Source organism: Schistocerca cancellata, chromosome 3, assembly GCF_023864275.1.
Source record: "Schistocerca cancellata isolate TAMUIC-IGC-003103 chromosome 3, iqSchCanc2.1, whole genome shotgun sequence".
NCBI lineage: Eukaryota > Metazoa > Arthropoda > Insecta > Orthoptera > Acrididae > Schistocerca > Schistocerca cancellata.
The window spans coordinates 765,572,614-765,595,623 of NC_064628.1; the positions used below are offsets into that span (position 1 = coordinate 765,572,614).

Consider the following 23,010-nt stretch of genomic DNA (forward strand, 5'->3'; position numbering starts at 1 on the left):
GTCGCGGTTACAACATTTTTGACGACGAAGTAAATGGTCGTCGTTGTTCACATGGAGGCGAAATTAGTCTGTCTGGTGGAGCAGTAGCAACAGCTCGTGCAGCAGCATCAGCTCCAGTTAGACATCTTACAGCAGTCACTGCAATTGCTTATGGATGGTTGATGCTAGGGACTCACTGCAGAAACAGCTTCCGAGTCATCAGGGAACCGACGCTTTCCCACATCCGCCGTCGTTCCCTCTGTTTAATGACGCTAAAGAAGCCTGGGAAACATACTTACATCGACTGAAACAACATTTCACGGATGACTCCTTGCAGAGATCGTTGTTCCTGTCTTGGGCCTCCCCAGACACGTTCTTTCTGCTCCGCAAGTTGGCACCATTGTCCGATCCTGTGGCTCTCTCTTTCCAGGAGATATAACTTTTGCTGACGAACTATTATTCCCAACACTAGTACCATAAACAGCGTGGTCAGTCGTATCGTTCCTGGGTCATGGACTTGCAGGGTCTCAGTTGTCGATGCGATCTTACGTGCACCAATCAGCAGTGTAAAACTTCGTATGCGGACTCCCTGATCCGAGATGTGGTGGTTCAGCTGGCTCCCAATCCTGAGGCGTTGAAGCTCAGTAACTCCTCCTTGGAAGAGGTCCTCCGCATTGCCCACTCCTTTGAAATTGCTCAGGCGGCCAACGAGCGTCTTATGGCGCTGCCGCAAGTGGCGGCGTTGGGTTCCGCCCTCGCGACGTCGCCGTGGCCCAGCCGACAGCGGCCAGTGCCGTCGGGACGACTCTTTGTCTGACGTCTCTATGGTTTCGGCGTCTCCGGTCGTCCCTCGTCGCCAGTCGCGCGCCCCCCTTCCCTCTTCATATGCCTCCTGAGTTGTCATCTCCCTCTCGGCGTTTGGTCGCCTATGGAGTCGGTTCCATTCCCCTTCGTGAGCAGTTCGTCGTCCATGCGACGTACAAACATGTTCCCCATCTTCCCTGGCGCCTTCCCCTATTTGTTGTCGGCTTCGAATATTCTTTTCCTGGATGCGTTTCGACTGTTTGGCTTTTCAATTTCCGATGAAGTTAAGGTCGTTTCCACGGCTGTTCCTTTTCAGGAAGTGGACGATCTGTGCTCCACTTACGCGTTGTTGTTTGCTATGGCCGTACAGAAGGCAGTCAAGTAGGAACTTGATCGGCTCCAGGCCACTGGCAGCCTGTGACATACACCGCCTGGGCAACACCACTGGTGGTCATACGGAAACCCAATGAGTAACCTTCAGCTGTGTGGGGGACTTCGGTGCTACTGTCAATGCTCAGTCTGTGTGGGGGACTTCGGCGCTACTGTCAATGCTCAGTCCCTCGTCGACACTTACCCCATTCCCCGACAGGAAGACCTTCTCGACAAGCTTGCCAGCAGCGAGTACTTTTCCGAGATCGACCTGGCTGAGGCATACCACCAGTTAACCTTGGATGCCAAGTCCCAGAACATCACGGTTATCAACACATACACTCCTGGAAATGGAAAAAAGAACACATTGACACCGGTGTGTCAGACCCACCATACTTGCTCCGGACACTGCGAGAGGGCTGTACAAGCAATGATCACACGCACGGCACAGCGGACACACCAGGAACCGCGGTGTTGGCCGTCGAATGGCGCTAGCTGCGCAGCATTTGTGCACCGCCGCCGTCAGTGTCAGCCAGTTTGCCGTGGCATACGGAGCTCCATCGCAGTCTTTAACACTGGTAGCATGCCGCGACAGCGTGGACGTGAACCGTATGTGCAGTTGACGGACTTTGAGCGAGGGCGTATAGTGGGCATGCGGTAGGCCGGGTGGACGTACCGCCGAATTGCTCAACACGTGGGGCGTGAGGTCTCCACAGTACATCGATGTTGTCGCCAGTGGTCGGCGGAAGGTGCACGTGCCCGTCGACATGGGACCGGACTGCAGCGACGCACGGATGCACGCCAAGACCGTAGGATCCTACGCAGTGCCGTAGGGGACCGCACCGCCACTTCCCAGCAAATTAGGGACACTGTTGCTCCTGGGGTATCGGCGAGGACCATTCGCAACCGTCTCCATGAAGCTGGGCTACGGTCCCGCACACCGTTAGGCCGTCTTCCGCTCACGCCCCAACATCGTGCAGCCCGCCTCTAGTGGTGTCGCGACAGGCGTGAATGGAGGGACGAATGGAGACGTGTCGTCTTCAGCGATGAGAGTCGCTTCTGCCTTGGTGCCAATGATGGTCGTATGCGTGTTTGGCGCCGTGCAGGTGAGCGCCACAATCAGGACTGCATACGACCGAGGCACACAGGGCCAACACCCGGCATCATGGTGTGGGGAGTGATCTCCTACACTGGCCGTACACCACTGGTGATCGTCGAGGGGACACTGAATAGTGCACGGTACATCCAAACCGTCATCGAACCCATCGTTCTACCATTCCTAGACCGGCAAGGGAACTTGCTGTTCCAACAGGACAATGCACGTCCGCATGTATCCCGTGCCACCCAACGTGCTCTAGAAGGTGTAAGTCAACTACCCTGGCCAGCAAGATCTCCGGATCTGTCCCCCATTGAGCATGTTTGGGACTGGATGAAGCGTCGTCTCACGCGGTCTGCACGTCCAGCACGAACGCTGGTCCAACTGAGGCTCCAGGTGGAAATGGCATGGCAAGCCGTTCCACAGGACTACATCCAGCATCTCTACGATCGTCTCCATGGGAGAAAGCAGCCTGCATTGCTGCGAAAGGTGGATATACACTGTACTAGTGCCGACATTGTGCATGCTCTGTTGCCTGTGTCTATGTGCCTGTGGTTCTGTCAGTGTGATCATGTGATGTATCTGACCCCAGGAATGTGTCAATAAAGTTTCCCCTTCCTGGGACAATGAATTCACGGTGTTCTTATTTCAGTTTCCAGGAGTGTATTTTAGGTTATACAAGTACAAGCTCCTTCCCTTTGGTGTCTCTTCGGTGCTGGTCATTTTTCAGTGGTTCCTGGAGCAGCTTACGCAGCCTATTCCCACCTGCGTGAATTATATGGATGACATCTTGGTCACCAGGTGTTCCACCAGGAACTTTCGCAAAACCTCAGTGCCTTATTTCACGCTCTGCAATCTGCAGGTTTATGCTGTTGGCTGGACGAGAGTTGTGTTTTTCAACTGGAAGTGGAATACTTAGGCTACTGGCTTAGCAAGGATGGCATTCGCCCTTTGGGTTGCAATGTTGCGGCCATTGAGGCCCTTCCTCGTCCCAAGGACTTTTTGGGCAAGGTTACTTATTACTTAAAGTTCTTGACCCAGGCTGCCTCTGCTGCTGAACCACTCAATCACTTGTATCCCAAAGGGGTACCTTTAGATTGGACTCCTGCATGTGACCAGGCTTTTCTCCATTTAAAGGCGATGCTGAAGTCCGCCCCTTGCCTTACTCCCTTCTCTCCAGACTGCCCCTTGGTTGTGGTGGCTGATGCGTCGACATACGGCATTGGGGCCATCCTTGTGCATCGGGATGCTGATGGCTCTGAACAGCCCATCGCTTGTGCCTCTAAGACGTTGACCCCAGCACAACGGAACTACTCCCAGATTGAAAAGGAGGCCCTGGCGATCGTGTTCGCCGTCCAAAAATTTCACACCTATATGTTTGGGGCAAAGTTCAACCTCCTGACGGACCATAAACCCTTGGTTAAGCTTTTTGGTCCCCACTCTCACCTTCCTGAGCAGGCAGCTCAACGTCTCCAGCGCTGGGCGTTATTTTTACGAAATTACACTTACATCATCCGGTATAAGCCCATCGCCCACCATGCTAATGTGGACACTTTGTCACATCTCCCAGCAGGCCTCGATCCTGCCTTTGACCAACAGGAGGTCCTCTGCTTTCACATTAATCCTGCCCACCGGGATGCATTGGACGGTCTGCCTCTTATGGCTGCTCACATTGCCACAGCTACCTGCCGCGACCCTCTCTTGTGGCAGGTTCTCTGCTATGTGGTCTATGGGTGGCCCTCCTATGTTACTCGTCGGATGCAGTCTGATTTCAGCCCCCTGGCGCCACCTGTCCCACAGGCTCTCTGTGGTCGATGATGTCCTCCTGTTGGCTACCGAGTCAGATGCCCATTGGGTGGTGATAACTCTGGATTTGTGGCTTTCGGTGCTCAGTTTGTTACACTGGGGTATGTCCCGTACGAAAGTTTTGGCTCACCGGCACTCGTATTGGCCCGGCATTGATGGCGGTATTGACTGCCTGGTCAGTGGGCGCACTGTGTGTGCGCGTCACCAGGCAAGTCCCCCTCAGTCGTTTGCACCCTGGCCTGTGCCTCACCGGCCCTGGGATCACATCCGTGTCGATTTTGCAGGCCCGTTTTTGGGGTCCATGTGGTTACTTATCGTTGATGCCTATTGCAAATACCCATATGTCATCCACATGGCATCCACCACCATGGAGGCTACACTCACGGTCCTGGCCCAGCTTTCGCCAATGAGGGCCTGCCTCACACATTGGTCTCCGTTAATGGCCTCCAATTCATGGCGTCCTCCTTCCACGACTTTTGTCAAGCCAAAGGTATCAAACATATCCGTATCCCGACTTTCCACCCTTCATCCAATGGCGCGGCGAAGAGGTTTGTCCGCACATTTAAACAACAGTTGACGAAGGTGGTTGACACATCTCCAACCACGTCGGCCCTCACCCTTTGTTGAGCACCTATAGCACTAAACCAATTGACGGACATAGTCCGGCAGAGGTCCTTCGTGGGTGATAGCCGCAGACCCATTTGCTGATGCCATCCCCCTCCCACCCCCACTCCCAGCCCTCTCAGCATTACACCCCCGGCGCGACCGTGTGGACCTGCGACTACGGGTGCAAGGCGGGTCGGACGCCCACTGCGGTCGTCGCGGCCCATGTGCGGCATGTGACTCCGGTGCAGATGTCGAAAGGGTTGGAGTGCCCCATCATCAGTTCCACCCGCATGCCCCCGCGGGACTCGCGCCGCCGCCGCCTCCTTCTACCCTAGCTCCTTCGGGTACAGACGTGGTCCTCGAGTTGCCGCCACTGCCCCCAGTTGCCGTCTCCCCACGGGCCTGCCGTCGGCCCTTCCCGACCCCAGGTTGATCGGCGGCTCCCCCTGTTGCCCTGGACTCTGGGTCGGCAGTCATCGATACCTCGGGCGACCCTTTCTCCCCGCTATCGGCGGGTGATGAACCGGGCTCTTCTTCCCACTGCCACCCAACTCGGCACCGTCCAGGGCGTTTCCGCCCCTACACGCAAGTTTCAGGGGGAGGGATCTGGTACCGTGCGCCGCGGTTTTCGAATCCGCGCCAGACGGCATGGACATCGAAGACCCCTAGAGGTCTCTACACCGTCGCGTCGTAAGCCACGGCGGCGCGCGCCTCCGGCCCATGTTTAATGTGAAGGCGCCACGGTGGAACACGTGGTCCCAGCGGCCAATATCGGCCTCCCTGATCACGTATTTAGGCGCCTACCCCTCGCTCCGCCAGTCAGTCTAATCGTTGCGTGCGTCTATCGACATCTCGCCTTAGACAGCGTATGTACGTTACTTTGTTCCGTGTACGAGTGGACGTGGTTGATTTGTGTGATTTTCTTGTCACTCCGTTGTTTCTTGCTTGTTGTTCGTAAGGTCTCGCTCGGTTGCCCTTCTTTGTTGTGTCCGTCCTCTTCCATTGTGTTGCTGTTCGCAGGTCGCTCCGTGGGTCCCGCCTCGCTTTCCCTCACGGCAACCCCACGACCGTTCCGGTCGCGGTTACAACACGAATCCTACCATCAGCTCTTAGAAACTAGACCACGATTATCGAGTCGTTTAGAGTCCAACCAGTAAGGTCATGAGCCCAGGAAAAAGTGCTGCAGGCGATGTCGTGCTATTAGCAAAGGCACTCGCGTCGATCGTCTGCTATCGTAGCCCATTAACGTCAAATTTTGACGCAGTGTTCTAACGGATACGTTTTTCGTACATCCCACATTGATTTCTTTGGTTACTTCACGCAGTGTTACTTGTCTGTTGGTACTGACGACTTTACGCCAACACCGCCGCACTCAATCGTTACGTAAGGGCCATCCGCCAGTGCGTTGTCCTTGGTGAGAGGTAATGCCTGAAATATGATATTCTCGGCACACTCTTGACACTGTGGATCTCGGAATATTGAATTCCCTCACGATTTCCGAAGTGGAGTGTCCCATGCTCTAATTACCATTCTGCGTTCAGTCTGTTAATTCCCGTCGTGCTGCCATAATCACGTCGAACGTCTTTTCACCTGAGTACAAATGACAGCTCCACCAATGCACTGTCCTTTTATACCTTGTGTACTCGATATTACCGCTATCTGTATATGTGCATATCTCTGTCTCATGACTTTTGTCATCCCAATGTATGATATATGTGTGCTTTTCAATTCTATTTGAATATTCAATTGTTTAGCCTATATGCATACGTGACGTAATACGAATTGAATGTTGTGCGTGGTGGTTACACGTTCGCTAATGCCTAATTAACATAACACACACCATTTCTGTTATTCACCCACCTTTGCAACAGTGTATAAGTGTCAATCACACTGCCAGAAAAATACGCAACATCCTCAAGGACAAGGTGATTTTACTGACAGATAATGTGACAAGTAGTTAGTAATTGTAGGAGTATTTTATAACAAACTACCTATCAGAACAAATGAAAGAAAGGTCACTTAAAGGGCGTCCAAACAGTCGCATCAATACACAGGGCACCAGTCTTTGGCGCCAATGTAGGCGTGTATTCTCCGACCAATTGATCGTAATGGTGCCGAATGGCATCCTGCGAGAGATTGTCTCAAGCATGTTGGGCCTTTTGTTGCAGTTCAGCAATGGTTCTTGCAAGCACTGGAGAACGAGTAATTTCCCGCTTCATTGTGTACGATAAGTGTTCAGTTGTTGATCTTGCTGACCATACAGTTGTACACCACAAAGAGCACGTTGCTTTGCTGGACGTCCATTATCCTGCTGAAAAGGCACATCACCTTTCGGTCGGAGAAATAGTAGTAGCACGCGGATAACAGCCTGAGTAATGTAGCGGACAAAGGTTACAGAAACACTCAAACGTAACCGCGAATTGTAACTGATTCCCCCCCCCCCCCACGCCCCCCCCCCCCCCCCCCCCACACACACACCATGAAGGCTAGGATGGGACTTGTGTATCGTCGGTAATTGCACTATGGAATAGGCAACTCACCAGGTCTACGCCAAACAAGCGTACGTCCATCACTCGAATACAGAGAGAACCGATTCTCATCTCTGACGACAACAAAGCGCCATTTCATTCTCCAGTCGTCTCTTTCACGTCACCGGAGTATCGACGCTTGGTGGTGCCGCAGTGCTGGTGGTAAGCTGCCCATAGGCACAGGTGATCTTAGTCCTGCTGCAAGCAGACGGTTCCCAATGGTCGGTGATGACGCAGCAGGTACAACATGTCCCCAGATTTCGTCCCTGGTTGATGTTCAATCGGTCATCGCCGCTCGCATAATGCGTCGATCTTGAAGTACGCACACCTTCTTTCAGGAGTGCAAGTGCTAGTGCAAGGTTCGCAGGAGAGCTTTTGTAAAGTTTGGAAGGTAGGAGACGAGGTACTGGCGGAAGTAAAGCTGTGAGGACGGGGCGTGAGTCGTGCTTGGGTAGCTCATTTGGTAGAGCACTTGCCCGCGAAAGGCAAAGGTCCCGAGTTCGAGTCTCGGTCAGGCACACAGTTTTAATCTGCCAGGAAGTTTCATATCAGCGCACACTCCGCTGCAGAGTGAAAGTTTATCAATAGAATCGTTACACAGCTCGATAACGATCCATGACTGCGTACACATTAGGTTTTAATTCGACTACATTCCAGTACCCTTTATTTACTTTCACTGATGTTCATCTTATGACCTATTTTAAGATACCATCAATTCCGTTCAAGCGACCTTGCTAGATCGTAGCCTTCTCTCAATGTCAATAGCAAACATTAGCCTTTATTTCTCCTCCCTGAACTCAACTTTCTTTTCCAAATTTCTACTCGATTTCTTTACTGTCTGCACAATGTATAAATATGATAACGCTGGGTATAGCCTACAACCCAGACTTACTCGCTTCTCTATTACACTCATGCTCATAAATTAAGGATAGTGTTGATACATGGTGAAACAACGCTCTGGTGGGGGGCTTGCGAATTTAAATCACCTCAGGGTATGACCATGCGGTGCATTTGACCTGCGGTCGTCACACGGTGGCGCTGGCAGCAGTCCACATACGCTGAGGTGTGTTGAAAATGGCTCAAAGAACACATATTGGTGACGTTATGAGGGGTAGAATACTAGGGTGACTGGAGACTGGTCAGACACAGCACGTCGCAACACAGGCCCTCCGTGTGCCACAAAGTGTGATCTCAAGATTATGGCAACGATTCCAGCAGACAGGAAACGTGTCCAGGCGCTACAGTACGGGACGTTCACAGTGTACAACACCACAAGAAGACAGATATCTCACCATCAGTGCCCGCAGACGGCCACGGAGTACTGCAGGTAGCCTTGCTCGGGACCTTACCGCAGCCACTGGAACAGTTGTCTCCAGACACACAGTCTACAGACGACTAAACAGACATGGTTTATTCGCCCGGAGACCTGCAAGGTATATTCCACCGACCCCTGGTCACAGGAGAGCCCGTAAAGCCTGTTGTCAAGACCACAGTACATGGTCATTGGAACAGTGGTCCCAGGTTATGTTCACGGACGAGTCCAGGTATAGTCTGAACAGTGATTCCCGCTGGGTTTTCATCTGGCGTGAACCAGGGACCAGATACTATCCTCTTAATGTCCTTGAAAGGGACCTGTATGGAAGGCGTGGTTTGATGGTGTGGGGTGGGATTATGATTAGTGCACGTAAACCCCTGCATGTCTTTGACAGAGGAACTGTAACAGGTCAGGTGTATCGGGACGTCATTTTGCACCAGTATGTCGGCCTTTTCAGGGGTGCAGTGGGCTCCACGTTCCTCCTTATGGATGATAACGCACGCCCCCACCGAGCTGCCAGCGTGGAGGAGTACCTTGAAACAGGAGATATCAGGTGAATGGAGTGGCCTGCCTGTTCTCCAGACCTAAACCCCATCGAGCACGTCTGGGATGCTCTCGGTCGACGTATCGCTGCACGTCTTCAAACCCCAACGACACTTCAGGAGCTCCGACAGGCACTGGTGCAAGAATGGTAGGCTATACCCAAGCAGCTGCTCGACCACCTGATCCAGAGTATGCCATCCCGTTGTGCGGCCTGTGTACGTGTGCATGGTGATCATATCCCATACTTATGTTGGGGTACACGCACAGGAAACAGTGGCGTTTTGTAGCACATGTGTTTCGGGACGGTTTTCTCAACTTATCACCAATACAGTGGAGCGTGAGTGTATTAACTTTCTTTCATGTCTCACACAACTACAGTCTGATTCTGTACAACTTGTTACTTGTAGTCAACTTTTCGCTACCTTTATTGATGCGAAAACGTCTATTCGCTCGTAAGTCGAAATTTATTGTGTGACAAAATAACGTCAGTTTGGAATCGGTAATAACATCGAGATTAAGAATTAGAAAGCCTGCAACGGATACATTTGTACTGTGCCTATTTGTCGCGCGGTATTTGTTTGCTTGTGAAGTCATCGTACCAGTCTAGGCGCATGCACGTGATTATTATGAATTAGCTTTGTGTAAATTTATAAATTGGTGCAGCCTGGAAAAGCGTTTAGCTTGGACATCGGTACGGATGTCATTGTGAAGATTTTGCAGAGCACTAACAGGCCTGGCCTGAGCGGCTGATCCCGGCGGAGGTTCGAGTCCTCCCTCGGGCATGGGTGTGTGTGTTTGTCCTTAGGATAATTTAGGTTAAGTAGTGTGTAAGCTTAGGGACTGATGACCTTAGCAGTTAAGTCCCATATGATTTCACACACATTTCACACACTAACGCACCCAAAGTTAGACAATAAAAATATTCGCCTGAATATAAGTGCAAATCGGTATTAAATTACGAAATAATGAAATATGTCGTCTCATACAACTCATAAATATGTGCGGAAGTATAGAAAACGCCATCAGAGAGAAGCCTGGGTCAAAGCGAATCCAAAAAGCTTGCAAGTTCAGTGCAGAGCGAATGTGAGAACTACGGGAGCGTCGAAAAGGGAACGAACTCGGTGGAGGGCGCGGTGTCGGTGTGTTACTTCAGCTGCCACAGACTGTTGCTACATACAAAAAACTTGTGATTTATCTGTTCTGCAATCCTTATACTACTCTTTGTAACCATTGTATTAAAGACGTTGATATTTAAATCAGATATTAATACGAAACCCTTGTAATGATTTTATCCTATCGTTTTCGCGAAAAATGTATACCGCAGTTCCGAATTGAGCACACACAATTTTTTATCCCTGATAACACCAGAGTTTCAAACAGTGTACCGCAATCAATATTCTCCTTTTTTCACTCCTCTGAGTCACGCAACCTGCTTTGAGTAAAAAATGGGTTCAGCGGCCGCGAAAATATTCGTTTGACTTTGCAAACATGGCTCTCTATACTACCCCGCAGTAACACGAATGAAACAAATGCCCATGCGATGTGACGAGAAACGTTAGAACTTCTGCGAGCACGTCAAATGCGTGAAGCAATACAGGGTGATTCCGTGATGATGTTAGAAACTTTTCACGGATGCGGAGAATGGTAAATGTAAGGGACAGTCGTCCGGAAACTATTGAGCGGAAAGTTATAAGTGAAAATCGTTTCGATACCTCTGACTGTACTCCTCTTCTGATGCAAGGTCTTTGCTTTCCGTATTTTGGGAGGAGGTAGTATGGACCAAAACAAGAAAAAAATGTCTAATAAACATGGGCTCTAAAGTGTGTATCTTACGAGCTATGAGCACTTGTCCAGTCGAAGAGATGTGTTTCACAGTAGTAAAGGCGAACAAGTGGTCATAGCACTTCAGGTACGCACTTTAGAGCCCACATTTATTGGAAACTTTTTATCTTGTTTTGGTCCATACTATCTCCTCCTAAAATAAGGAAAGCAGCGAGTTTGCATGGTCCATTGTCAGAAGGATCACAACAATTTTCTTTTTAAACTTTCGACTCGTTCGTTTCTGGACCAGATTTTTTTACCTCAGTTCATACATGTAGCTTGCTCCATCATCCCTGAAGGTTTGTAACATCACAGAAGCACCCTGTATACATTCTAAACCCACCTGACAATAGGCACGTCAAGGTCATTTCAGCTACCTACAGCATTGCCAGCTAGCGATAATTTGGAATGTTAGAAAAAATTCCGAAAAAATAAGAGACGTCTTACAATTAAGAGCAACTTAAATTGCAAGATAATATTGTGGGGAAGGCGAAACAAAGACTGCGCTTTGTTGGCAGAACACTTAGAAGATGCGACAAATCCACCAAAGAGACAGCCTACATTATATTTGTCCGTCCTCTGCTGGAATTTGCAGCGCGGTATGGGATCCTTACCAGGTATGATTGACGGAGGACATCGAAAAAGTGCAAAGAAGGGAGCTCGTTTCGTGTTACCGCGCAATAGGGGTGAGAGTGTCACTGATATAATACGCGAGTTGGGGTGGCAGTCACTAAAACAAAGGCGGTTTACTTTGCAGCGAGATCTGTTTACGAAATTTCAATCACCAACTTTCTTTTCCGAATGCGAAAATATTTTGTTGACACCCACCTACGTAGGGAGAAATGATCATCATAATAAAATAAGAGAAATCAGAACTCGAATGTAGATGTATTTTTAGTCTAGAATATCATGGAGTACTTTCCAAAAGAACATTCTTGCCAGCTGCACGAAAAAATAGCAATAAAACTAGCGTTACAAGAACCTTTAAACAAAAATATTTTTTTACTTCAACCTGTGGGAAAAAAACCTCCGAGGTAAAAAATAAAATATGGTTAGAAGTGTGAGACTGTTCCGCCAGTGTAACAAAAAGTGTCGTCGCCGATGAATTTGCGGCCTATTGGACCCTGTAGAAACTTCCAGCGGGAAAGAAAACTATGAAATTATCCTTGTTAACTTATGAGACATCATTACTGTATAGTATCACATTTGAACGCATTTTACTTATGCGACCCTCCGTGCGCGAAAGCGCTTGAGTGCTTGTATGCCGCCGCTAGGATTTTAGCTTCGACGCGACGTAATACGACTACGGCCGAGAATATTGCCTGCCTCCTGAAAATTTTTTATTTGCAGCTGTTACTGACTATTCGTCACTGCACCCGTCACCCAAATCGCCGATATGTGCTGTACAAAAGCAACTGTAAGCACTTTTAGGCCAATATTTCTGTTGAAGTCGAACAAAATATATTTTTGCGTGTGGCTTTGTGAAACTCACATTTTAACGAAGTATACTACAAGACTATTGTCCCCAGCCCGCAGTAAGAGCATTTTAAACAAAACTTTGTTCTTGCTGCTACAACGTCTCTTAATTCCATGAAAATTTTTGTCAATAATTATACTTTCTGAATCAAAAACAAGTGATCAGGGAGGACAAAAACCAGAGATCTGAGCCAGAACAATTAATTTTTTCACGGAGATCACCCCGTATTTTTCTAGCCCTCGGATACTCTTCACTGTCGTACTATCGAAGTACAATTCTACGCAATACCTTTTTGTCGTAATCGTCAAATTCGATTATTTCCATTTTCATGTACACCCCTTTCTTGGAGAATCAAAACACATGTTCACATCTAGAAATTCTGGCGATGTTACTGCACTGAAAATACTGAATACAGTGGATTCGGAAATTGCTGTGATTTTGTGAACTTGCACAACATTTATATTGTTCCTGACACCGAATCCTCAGTACATTCGATATGACAATTTTACATTATTCTCGAATGTCATTGCACCCTTCGAGTAGCACTGCACGGAGGTCCATGCTCCTGCATTTCGCTCACTACCAAATATGCATGAATGCACCTTTCTGCGAAAGACTGAAACGACATGTGAACATACATTCAGATGGCGCCGACCTAATGCACTGGTAACAGTGTACATGCGGCAATAAAGCAATGAGACGAACGAATCCCATCACTTAGCGCTAGCGGACCGCAGGGAGCGGGTGTGACCTTGAGATGCCTAATTTCGTGATAGCCACCCTACTCAGCCTTTTAAAATATCGCCCTGGTTGCTTTGGAGTGTTGTAGATGACCCATCACTAGCAGAAGGCAGTCACGTGCCCTGCCCCTCTACTGCTGGCTTAAATTATGACAGTGAAGTGGTTTGTATCCACCAGTCGGTTGTATGGAATCAGGTCAATAGGATGGGTCGATGTAGAGACGTGGTAGAAGGGAGCTGCCGTTTTTGGACGTTTCTTTCACGAAATAGTGAATGAAGTTGGCTGATTTGTTGGTGTATCAATGCGGACAGTCAGACGCATCTGCGAGGATAGTGTACTGCTGGCAGCCATGTAACACTGTATAAGAGCAGTTATGATAAAAAGGTACTAACCGAAAGGTACTGGCGACGAATGTCACGCCCTATCAATGATAATCGGTTTCAATTGGTGCTGTCAGTGAATGATGGTACTCCTCAACCAGTGTCTGAGGATCTGAGGACAGACTGCAATAGACATTTGGAGCAGGTACCTCACAAAAGGGCACTGCTCATTTTGTACATCGTTCACTGCAATACTAAGGTGAATACACCAGTTCCCGTCAGATTTCCTAAGTTGAACACAGTTGGGCGTCTGCGGTAGTTGAACGAATGACTGTCCCTGTATGCTGCACGCTTTTGACAATTTTCCCTTAGCCTTTACGGCAGAGGGGACAGAAGGGGTGGTGGTGTAAAGTCCCTGATCATCAGTCTGTACGCCATTGTCCTGGATCAGATTCCGAACCTCTCTGCAGTGTCTCATGAAGTGAGGGCATGCGACGCTGCTGATGGTGATCTGTCCATTAGATAGGGACGTTATGAACATCGGTCCCCTGGTGCTCTACGAAAGGACTAGGCTACCTGTCATTAATGGGCTTCACCGTCTCCCTTACCTAATCATCTCCAACACAAGTATGACGCTGCACTACCCACACACCCATTACACTCACCTACACTCAACAAATACACTTACGCCCACAGCTCTCACACCTTGCAAAGTAAAGGTGCCTGAAGGCACAAAGGATAGGGAAAACCTTTCCAATGAGGCCGCTGAACCTTCCCCTTTGAGATCTTCCAGCTACTCATGCTCTGGTATCAAGCATCGCGGGTTTCTAATCCGCGGCAGATGGCATGGACCTCGATTACCACTAGAAGTCTCTGGAGCCATCGCGCCATAAGCCGTGGCTGCGCGCACTGCTGGCCCGCGTATAATGTGAGGGTACCACTGTGGAGCACGTCGTCCCAGCGGCCAATGGCGACGTACCCTAACATGTATTTAGCCGCCTGCCCTCACTCAGCGAGGCAGTCTGGTATTTTAGCGATATCTCGCTTACAGATGTCGTGCTTCTTTCCGTGTCCGAGTGGACGTCGTTGATTTCGTGAGGTTTCCGCTTGTGACCCCGTTGTTTCTTGACCGTTGCTGTTCTTGGTGTCTTGTTCGGTCGTCTGTCGTTGTGTATGTCCATCCTTCCCCGTTCGTCCGTCTTGTTTGTTCGCGGGCCGCTCCCATTCGGTCCCGCCGCGCTTTCGTTCACGCCCACCCCGCGATAATTCCGGTCGTGGTTACAAGACATGCCGTATGAATTTCCTTTAATCTGCACGTCTTCAATTTACCAAACAGCACAAAAACTGTACAGTGGCATGTAGTGTGGGCTGATGGGTCACGATCCTGCTTATTTTCAAATTATGCAAGGAGTTGATTGCACCGACTGGCCAATGAGGTGTTTAACCCGCAGTACGTGGAGGGTATAGTTCAGGCCAAGAGTGCTTCTGTCACACTTTTCGTACCATGCCTCTTGCCACTCATTCAAGTTAGTGTGAACGAGAACCAAGATTTTTATTTCAACATTCTTGGTGCCCAAGTGTTGTCCTTTCTTCTAGAGTTTTCAAGGAGTGTGCTCAAAAAAATGGCTCTGAGCACTATGGGACTTAACATCTGAGGTCATCAGTCCCCTAGAACTTAGAACTACTTAAACCTAACTAACCTAAGGACATCACACACATCCATGCCCGAAGCAGGATTCGAACCTGCGACTGTAGCAGTCGCGCGGTTCCGGACTGAAGCGCCTAGAACCGCTCGGCCACCGCGGCCGTCAAGGAGTCTGCTGTAGACACTCCCGTCAACCAATATGACAACAGTTGTATTGACACAGCTGCATGCGTATGTTCTACATTTGGCCAATACTAATGTATCCTGTCAGACCTTGACTGGCCCCATAACTCACCCAATCTTAATGTCACTAAAAATGTCTGGGGCTCATTGGAACAGCGGGTGAAACGTAGCAGTTGATATCCTTGCAATATGTTAGCTCTACATGATTTAAACATCAGCGAGAGCCTTAACTAGATACGGCATACCTGCAGAACCTTGTGGGCTCTCTTCCTCGCCGAAATGAGGCCGTTATCGTGGGTAGAGCTGGTGTTGTAGGGTCTTTTGGTAACGTCTTGTATGGGACAAGTAGTATTTTGTCTAGTGTGCTTACTGTTCCTGGCGCATCCACCGTTGTAACAGGGGCTAAGCTGTGAGGTCCCCGAATTTGTTCGACGCAAGCAGTGCGCCTTACCAGCTGTTCTGGAGGCACGACCTGGGGTTGCAGTGAAGCGGACGCTCCTGACGCGGCGTGACGAATCCGCAGGGGCGGCGCCGGCGGTGGGCGGCGCTGGAGGCGCGCTGACAGAGCGCGGGATGCCGCCGCTGCCGTCGCCCTCGCCGTACGCACTGGCGGCCGCTGCCCTCGCAGCGCTGGCCATGGGCGGTGCGGGGGCGGCCTTCACAGCGCGCTGCCTCTCCCGCAGGGTTCGCCGGAGGCGTGCCAAGCTCTGCTTCCAGGTAATGCAGCCTCACCCTACTCTCTCCCTGCCACTAACCACTACTTATCTTCCACATCTGCTTACGTGCTGAAGGACCTGCAAGTGCACTGATGGCCATTAAAATTCCAACACCAGGAAGGATAGTAAATAAAGAAAATTTTACTTGTCCTGCATGTACAACATAGTAGAAAGAATATACCGCGTAACAAAGAAAGAGAAGCACCCTGAAGACGTAGTGAGATGTGAACGTAACTGTAGAGGTACCCACCATTAGCGGCTACCTACACTACTGGCCATCAAAATTGCTACACCAAGAAGAAATACAGATGAGAAACGGGTATTCATTGGATAAATATATTATACTAGAACCGACATGTGATTACATTTTCACGCAGTTTGGGTGCATAGATCCTGAGAAATCAGTACCCAGAACAACCACCTCTGGCCATAATAACTGCCTTGATACGCCTGGGCATTGAGTCAAACAGAGCTTGGATGGCGTGTACACGTACAGCTGCCCATGCAGATTCAACACGATATCACAGTTCATCACGAGTAGTGACTGGCGTATTGTGACGAGCCAGTTGCTCGGCCACCATTGGCCAGACGTTTTCAATTGGTGAGAGATCTGGACAATGTGCTTGCCAGGGCAACAATCGAACATTTTCTGTATCCAGAAACGCCCATACAGGACCTGCAACATGCGATCGTGCTTTATCATGCTGAAATGTAGGATTCCGCAGGGATCGAGTGAGGGGTAGAGCCATGGGTCATGACACGTCAGAAATGTAACGTCCACTGTTCAAAGTGCCGTCAGTGCAAATAAAAAGTGATTGAGGCGTGTAACCAATGGCACCTTATACCATCACGCCGGGTGATACGCCAGTATGGCGATGTCGGATACACGCTTCCAATGTGCGTTCATGGCGATGTCGCCAAACACGGATGCGACCATCATGATGCTGTAAACAGAACCTGGATTCATCCGAAAAAATGACGTTTTGCCATTCATGCACCCAGGTTCGTCGATGAGTACACCATCGCAGGCGCTCCTGTCTGTGATGCAGCGTCAAGGGTAACCGCAGCCATGGTCTCTGAGCTGATAGCCCATGCTGCTGCAAACGTCGTCGAACTGTTCGTGCAGATGGTTGTTGTCTTTCAAACGTCCCCATCTGTTGCCTCAGGGACCGAGACGTGGCTGCACGATCCGTTACAGCCATACGGATAAGATGCCTGTCATCTCGACTGCTAGTGATGCGAGGCCGTTGGGATCCTGCACGGCGTTCCGTATTACCCTCCTGAACTCACCGATTCCATATTCTGCTAACAGTCATTTGATCTCGACCAACGCGAGCAGCAATGTCGCGATACGATAAACCGCAATCGCGATAGGCTACAACCCGACCTTTATCGAAGTCGAAAACGTCATGGTACGCATTTCTGCTCCTTACACGAGGCATCACAACAACGTTTCACCAGGCAACGCCGGTCAACTGGTGTTTGTGTATGAGAAATCGGTTGGAAACTTTCCTCATGTCAGTACGTTGTAGGTGTCGCCACCGGCGCCAACCTTGTGTGAATGCTCTGAAAAGGTAATCTGTGGTGTCACCGCCAGACACCACACTTGCTAGGTGGTAGCCTTTAAATCGGCCGCGGTCCGTTAGTATACGTCGGACCCGCGTGTCGCCACTATCAGTGATTGCAGACCGAGTGCCGCCACACGGCAAGTCTAGTCTAGAGAGATTCCCTAGCACTCGCCCCAGTTGTACAGGCCCACTTTGCTAGCGATGGTTCAGTGTCTGCATACGCTCTCATTTGCCGAGACGACAGTTTAGCATAGCCTTCAGCTACGTTATTTGCTACGACCTAGCAAGGCGCCATATTCAGTTACTATTCTGAACTGATAATATTGTGAATCATGTAGCGTCAAGAGCGACGTTCATCATTAATGGATTAAAGTTAAGTATCAAACTAATTACGTCCGCTTTCTGAATTCTCATTCCTTGTCATGTTCCAGACCTCACGTCAGTATAGTTCTTCCCTCCTCACGCCAGCCTGCGTGAGCTAAAACGCGTGCATACAGCTCTTCAGCCAACACAACATAATCAGTTGCATATCACAGCATCTTCTTCCTGTCGGTTAAATTTCGCGTCTGTAGCACGTCATCTTCGTGGTGTAGCAACTTTAATGACCAGTAGTGTAAATGATAAGAGTTGCAATTCTCTGTCACAGGTAGAATGGCCATCCGAGTGATTTATTGTTGTTACCAGGTCTGCTAGAATATATAAGGACTGTGAATAACATTAGATGTCGAGTGATCGCTGAGAAGCACACGGAGATGTAGGATACTCACGTGAGACTGCGTCACCACAAACCGACAGCCTGATAGAGGCCATATTGTGGGCCTCTCTTTTTGGCCAACTGGGCGACTCGTGCAGTATCTAGATTTACGGGGCATTCGGATATGACAGTGGTCCTATATTGGACTACATGTTAATGTGAGGGGTGGCGTTCTTGTCATCAAGTTTCTGGTTGACCCTGTTCCACTACCACAAGGAAGGACCCTTGTGGTATTGTCCAAAGTGGCACACCAAAGTCAGCGACACACATTAATACCATAGACATTATGATGTCTCATTGCAATCCGAAACAACGGGTGGGAGGTGCTTCAGAACGCAACACCTCTCTCTCAGCACAGTATCACCCACGCATGGTGGTCAAAATAGAGGTGCACATGGAAGCGCTGTGCCAGTTCGTGCCTTCAGCTGAAGTAGTCAACATCATCGAGTAGGATGTAGAGTTATGGAAGTCGCAAATGGATATGTACTATTGTAAATGTTGAACCCTGTATTTCAGCAGAACAGTTTGTTAATTACAGTATCTAGTGATGCTCCAATAATTAACCACTGTTGTCAATTATCAAGCACACCCCTGGCAAAGGACTGTTTCAGTTTAAGTAAATCTTTTCGCTATTCATGTAATAAAGTGAACTAATATTTTATATACTGTAATTCAGTTAAACCCTCTCCCCGAACAATCAAAGACCCACAGTCACAGCAGGCGATAGTTGTTTCTTCTGATCTTGACACAATTATGCGCCAAACACACCGCAACCGCTTTACATCTGCGCCTGCCAGCCGAATACTAGTACTGGTCTCCCTACAATATTCTGCATCATCCGGCACTACTGGTCAGAGTCTAGCAGTAGCCAGCCTAGAGAATTACCAAGCCATGTGTACATTACTATGATCAGACCAAGATGAACGGGTGTTTTTGAATTGGTGCTGTGAGTGGGAAGCATGAACTGTTGATGAATAGCATCGCAATGTATTCAGCAATGAATTGCAATTCTGCACTACCCCAAATGTTCATTTTTGGAGGAACATGGGAAGAGGTCCCATTCTTCAGTGTTTTGGAGAGGCACAGCGATGTTATTCCTGGCGTCACAGTGTGGGGAGTCATCGGATATAACTTTTCCTCGAGTTTGGTGGTGACTGAGGTAGCTGTGACGGCAAAATGCGATATCACGGACATCCTGCGTCCTCATGTGTTATCTCTCATGCTACAGTATCGCTATGTCATTTTTCAACAGGACACTGCTGGTCCACACATGGCACATGTGCATGATGTTGAGATGCGCCGTTTGGCAAGATCCCCAGACTGGTTCCCAATAGAACATGTGCTGGACCAACTTCGATGTCAGCTCCTACTGCTCGAATCCAGGATGTCAACGACCACATGCAACAATTGTGGACTACTTTGCTTCAGGAGAAGATACAACAGGTTAATGGGCATATGCATTGGGGCCGGAACAGGTCCAATGTCATATTGGTAAGTCGGCCCATACTGCCAAATTCTTAGTAACTTTGACTGGAATTTGGAATCACAGGAACAACATCACATACCTTCTCAACTTGAAGTTTCGCTTTGTTTCCTCCTCCCTTTTTGGGCGCTTCACCTTTTTTCTCAAGCAGTGCACATGACTAAATTTGTAGCTGATTTGGTACACAGAGCAGCCACATCTGGCAGCAACAACGGCTTTAACCCCACTGGGCATCAAGTCGAATAGCGCCGAATGCCAGATAGATGTGCGTCATTCCATACTGCTTCAGCTCTGTGCCAGAGTTCATCAATCAAAGCGGCTGGTGAATGGTGGCATGTCAGTGATCACATCTGTAGAACATGCTGGGGAGAGTCAGACACACTCTGTGTTGACGTAGGTCGGGACAGCAATTGCAAAGTGCAATCTTTCGTTATCTTGTTGAAAGACAATGTCGTGGAGATATCGAACTGGCCTTGATACGTTAGCACTGTAAAACTTGCTGTCTAAATTGCCAGCTTTACGAAACATAGGTGATTGTGTTGTATAGCGATGACACCTAAAGTAATCGTTTCAGGTGCTGGACTCTTATGACACGACGAATGCAATCTGACAGCATCCCTTCACCTCAGAGAGCCCACATCCTGTTATTTTCCCAGTTCAGCTGTGTACAGAACAGGGTCTTGTCTGAGAGAAGACTTGATGCCAGTGTTTTTCGGCACATCACTATCAGTGCATCTCTCTGTGCTGCCGCGTCAGAGAGATCCTCAATAATGGTCGCCGTGTTCACAGTCCGTGATGCTCTGAAGTCGTCAGATTGTCCGTGTGGATGCTTGACGTGCTGCACAAAAGCTCATTTACTGATTCAAAGGACATGATGTGGCTGTACGACTTCGCACAGCAGAACGAAAAGTACGTCTGTTCTCTCGGGCACTAGTCGCATGGAGCCGTTAAAATGCTGCATGGCCCCTCTGAACCCATTAGATCCATATTTGCGTGACCATCATGCGATCATACCCAATACGAGCATCAGTAACGCAGAATGATAAACTGCAGTCCCGAGCTGCCACAATCCTGGCAGGATCCAATTCCGACAAGAAGTGGTAGACGTTGCTCCTTGTTACAAAATGCATACGACTGATCTTCCCGCAAACAACCAACATTCAGATGAGATTACTCAATGAGAAACCCACTACATATTTTTTATTTTCATTCCCAAGCATGTAGTACATTTCGTGTCAGGCTGACGTCTGTTGCCTGTCGCCTTCATGATGTTGCAATTTTATGGTCAGCAGTGTTGATATACTCTGTTCATCACAAGAATAAACCTGATGTACACAAATATAATAAACTCGATGATGGGTCAGCAGCTGTAACCCATGAACAGTTGGTGTTGTCACACTCTTGGAAATAGGTCCTACTTACATAAGCGCAAGTGCGTGAAGTAGTGAAGGTTTTAAATTGAGATCACTTATTTATTTTTAACAAAAATTTAACATATCACACTTTTTAAAAATGATTGATATTCAGTCTACATGTTGTAAACAAAAAACAGAATCATAATGCAATAATTTAGTACACCACAACTTACGCCCATCTCGCTACTTTAAAATGAACGAACATTTCAATAAAATGTGCAGAATTAATGCCACTACTGTTCGCTGAGATGACGAAAGTCATGGGATAGACATACACACCTATACAAATGGCGGCAGTATCGCGTACACAACGTATAAAAGGGCAGTGCACTCAGGTGATTCATGGGAAAAAGTGTCGTACGTGACTGTGGCCATGCGAGGGGAATTAACAGACTTAACGTGGAGTGATAGTTGGAGCAAGACGTCTGCAATGACTCTCCTAGGCTCGTGACCTTATTGGTTGGAAAACCTTGGCCTGGTCAGATGAGTCCTGATTTCAGTTGGTGACAGCTGATGGTAGGGTTCGAGTGTGCCACAGACCCCACGAAGCCATGGACCCAAGCTGCGCAAGCTGATGGTGGCTCCAAACGGTGTGGGCTGTGTTTACATGTGTGTTTGGTCCTCTGGTCCAACCAAACCGATCGTTGACTGGGAATGGTTATGTCCTGCTACTGGGAAACCATTTGCAGTCATTCATGGACTTCATGTTCCCAAACAACGGCGGAATTTTTATGGATGACAGGACGCCATGTCACCTGGCCATAATTCTTCGTGATTGGTTTGAAGAACATTCTGGACACTTCGAGCGAATGGTTTGGTCACCAATCGAACATTTATGGGGCACAATCGAGAGTTCAGTTCGTGCACAAAATCCTGCTCCATCAACACTTACGCAGTTATGGTCAGCTCTAGAGGCAGGATAGCTCAGTATTTCTTCGGGCGGCTTCCAACGACTTATTGAGTCCACGCCATCGGGCTGCTGCACTACGCCGGGCAAAAAGAGGTCCGACACGGTGTTAGGAGGTATCCCACGATTTTCGTCATCTCACAAGGGAACCTCCCCATCGCAACCCCCTCAGACTTAGTTATAAGTTGGCACAGTGGATAGGCCTTGAAAAACTGAACACAGATCAACCGAGAAAACAGGAAGAAGTTGTGTGGAACTATGAAAAAAATAAGCAAAATATACAAACTGAGTAGTCCATGAGCAAGATAGGCAACATCAAGGATAGACTGAGCTTAGGAGCGCCGTGGTCCCGTGGTTAGCGTGAGCAGCTGTGGAACGAGAAGTCCTTGGTACAAGTCTTCCCTCGAGCGAAAAGTTTAATTTTTTGTTTTCAGACAATTATTATCTGTCCGTCCGTTGTTGCAGTTTATGTGACAAACTCTTATGTTTTCATCACTCTTTGGGAGTGATTACCACATCCACAACAAAACCTAAATCGGGGAAGGTAGAAGAATCTTTTTACCCATTCGCCAAGTGTACAAGTTAGGTGGGTCAACAACATATTCCTGTCATGTGACGCGCATGCCGTCACCAGTGTCGTATAGAATATATCAGACGTGTTTTCCTGTGGAGGAATCGGTTGACCTATGATCTTGCGATCAAATGTTTTCGGTTCCCATTGGAGAGGCACGTCCTTATGTCTACTAATCGCACGGTTTTGCGGTGCGGTCGCAAAACACAGACACTAAACGTATTACAGTGAACAGAGACGTCAATGAACGAACTGACAGATCATTGTTGTTGTTGTTGTTGTCTTCAGTCCTGAGACTGTTTTGATGCAGCTCTCCATGCTACTCTATCCTGTGCAAGCCTCTTCATCTCCCAGTACCTACTG

At 48.7% G+C, this 23,010-nt stretch overlaps 1 protein-coding gene across 1 annotated transcript in view; it reads left to right on the forward strand.

Annotated features, from left to right (window-relative positions):
- The window catches only part of LOC126175796 (uncharacterized), a 314,318-nt gene that overhangs the window by 207,742 nt on the left and 83,566 nt on the right, over positions 1–23,010 (forward strand). The window contains exon 10 of the mRNA XM_049922776.1: positions 15,757–15,950. Within this exon, the coding sequence (XP_049778733.1) occupies positions 15,757–15,950 (194 nt within the window). The remainder of the gene's footprint in view (positions 1–15,756; positions 15,951–23,010) is intronic.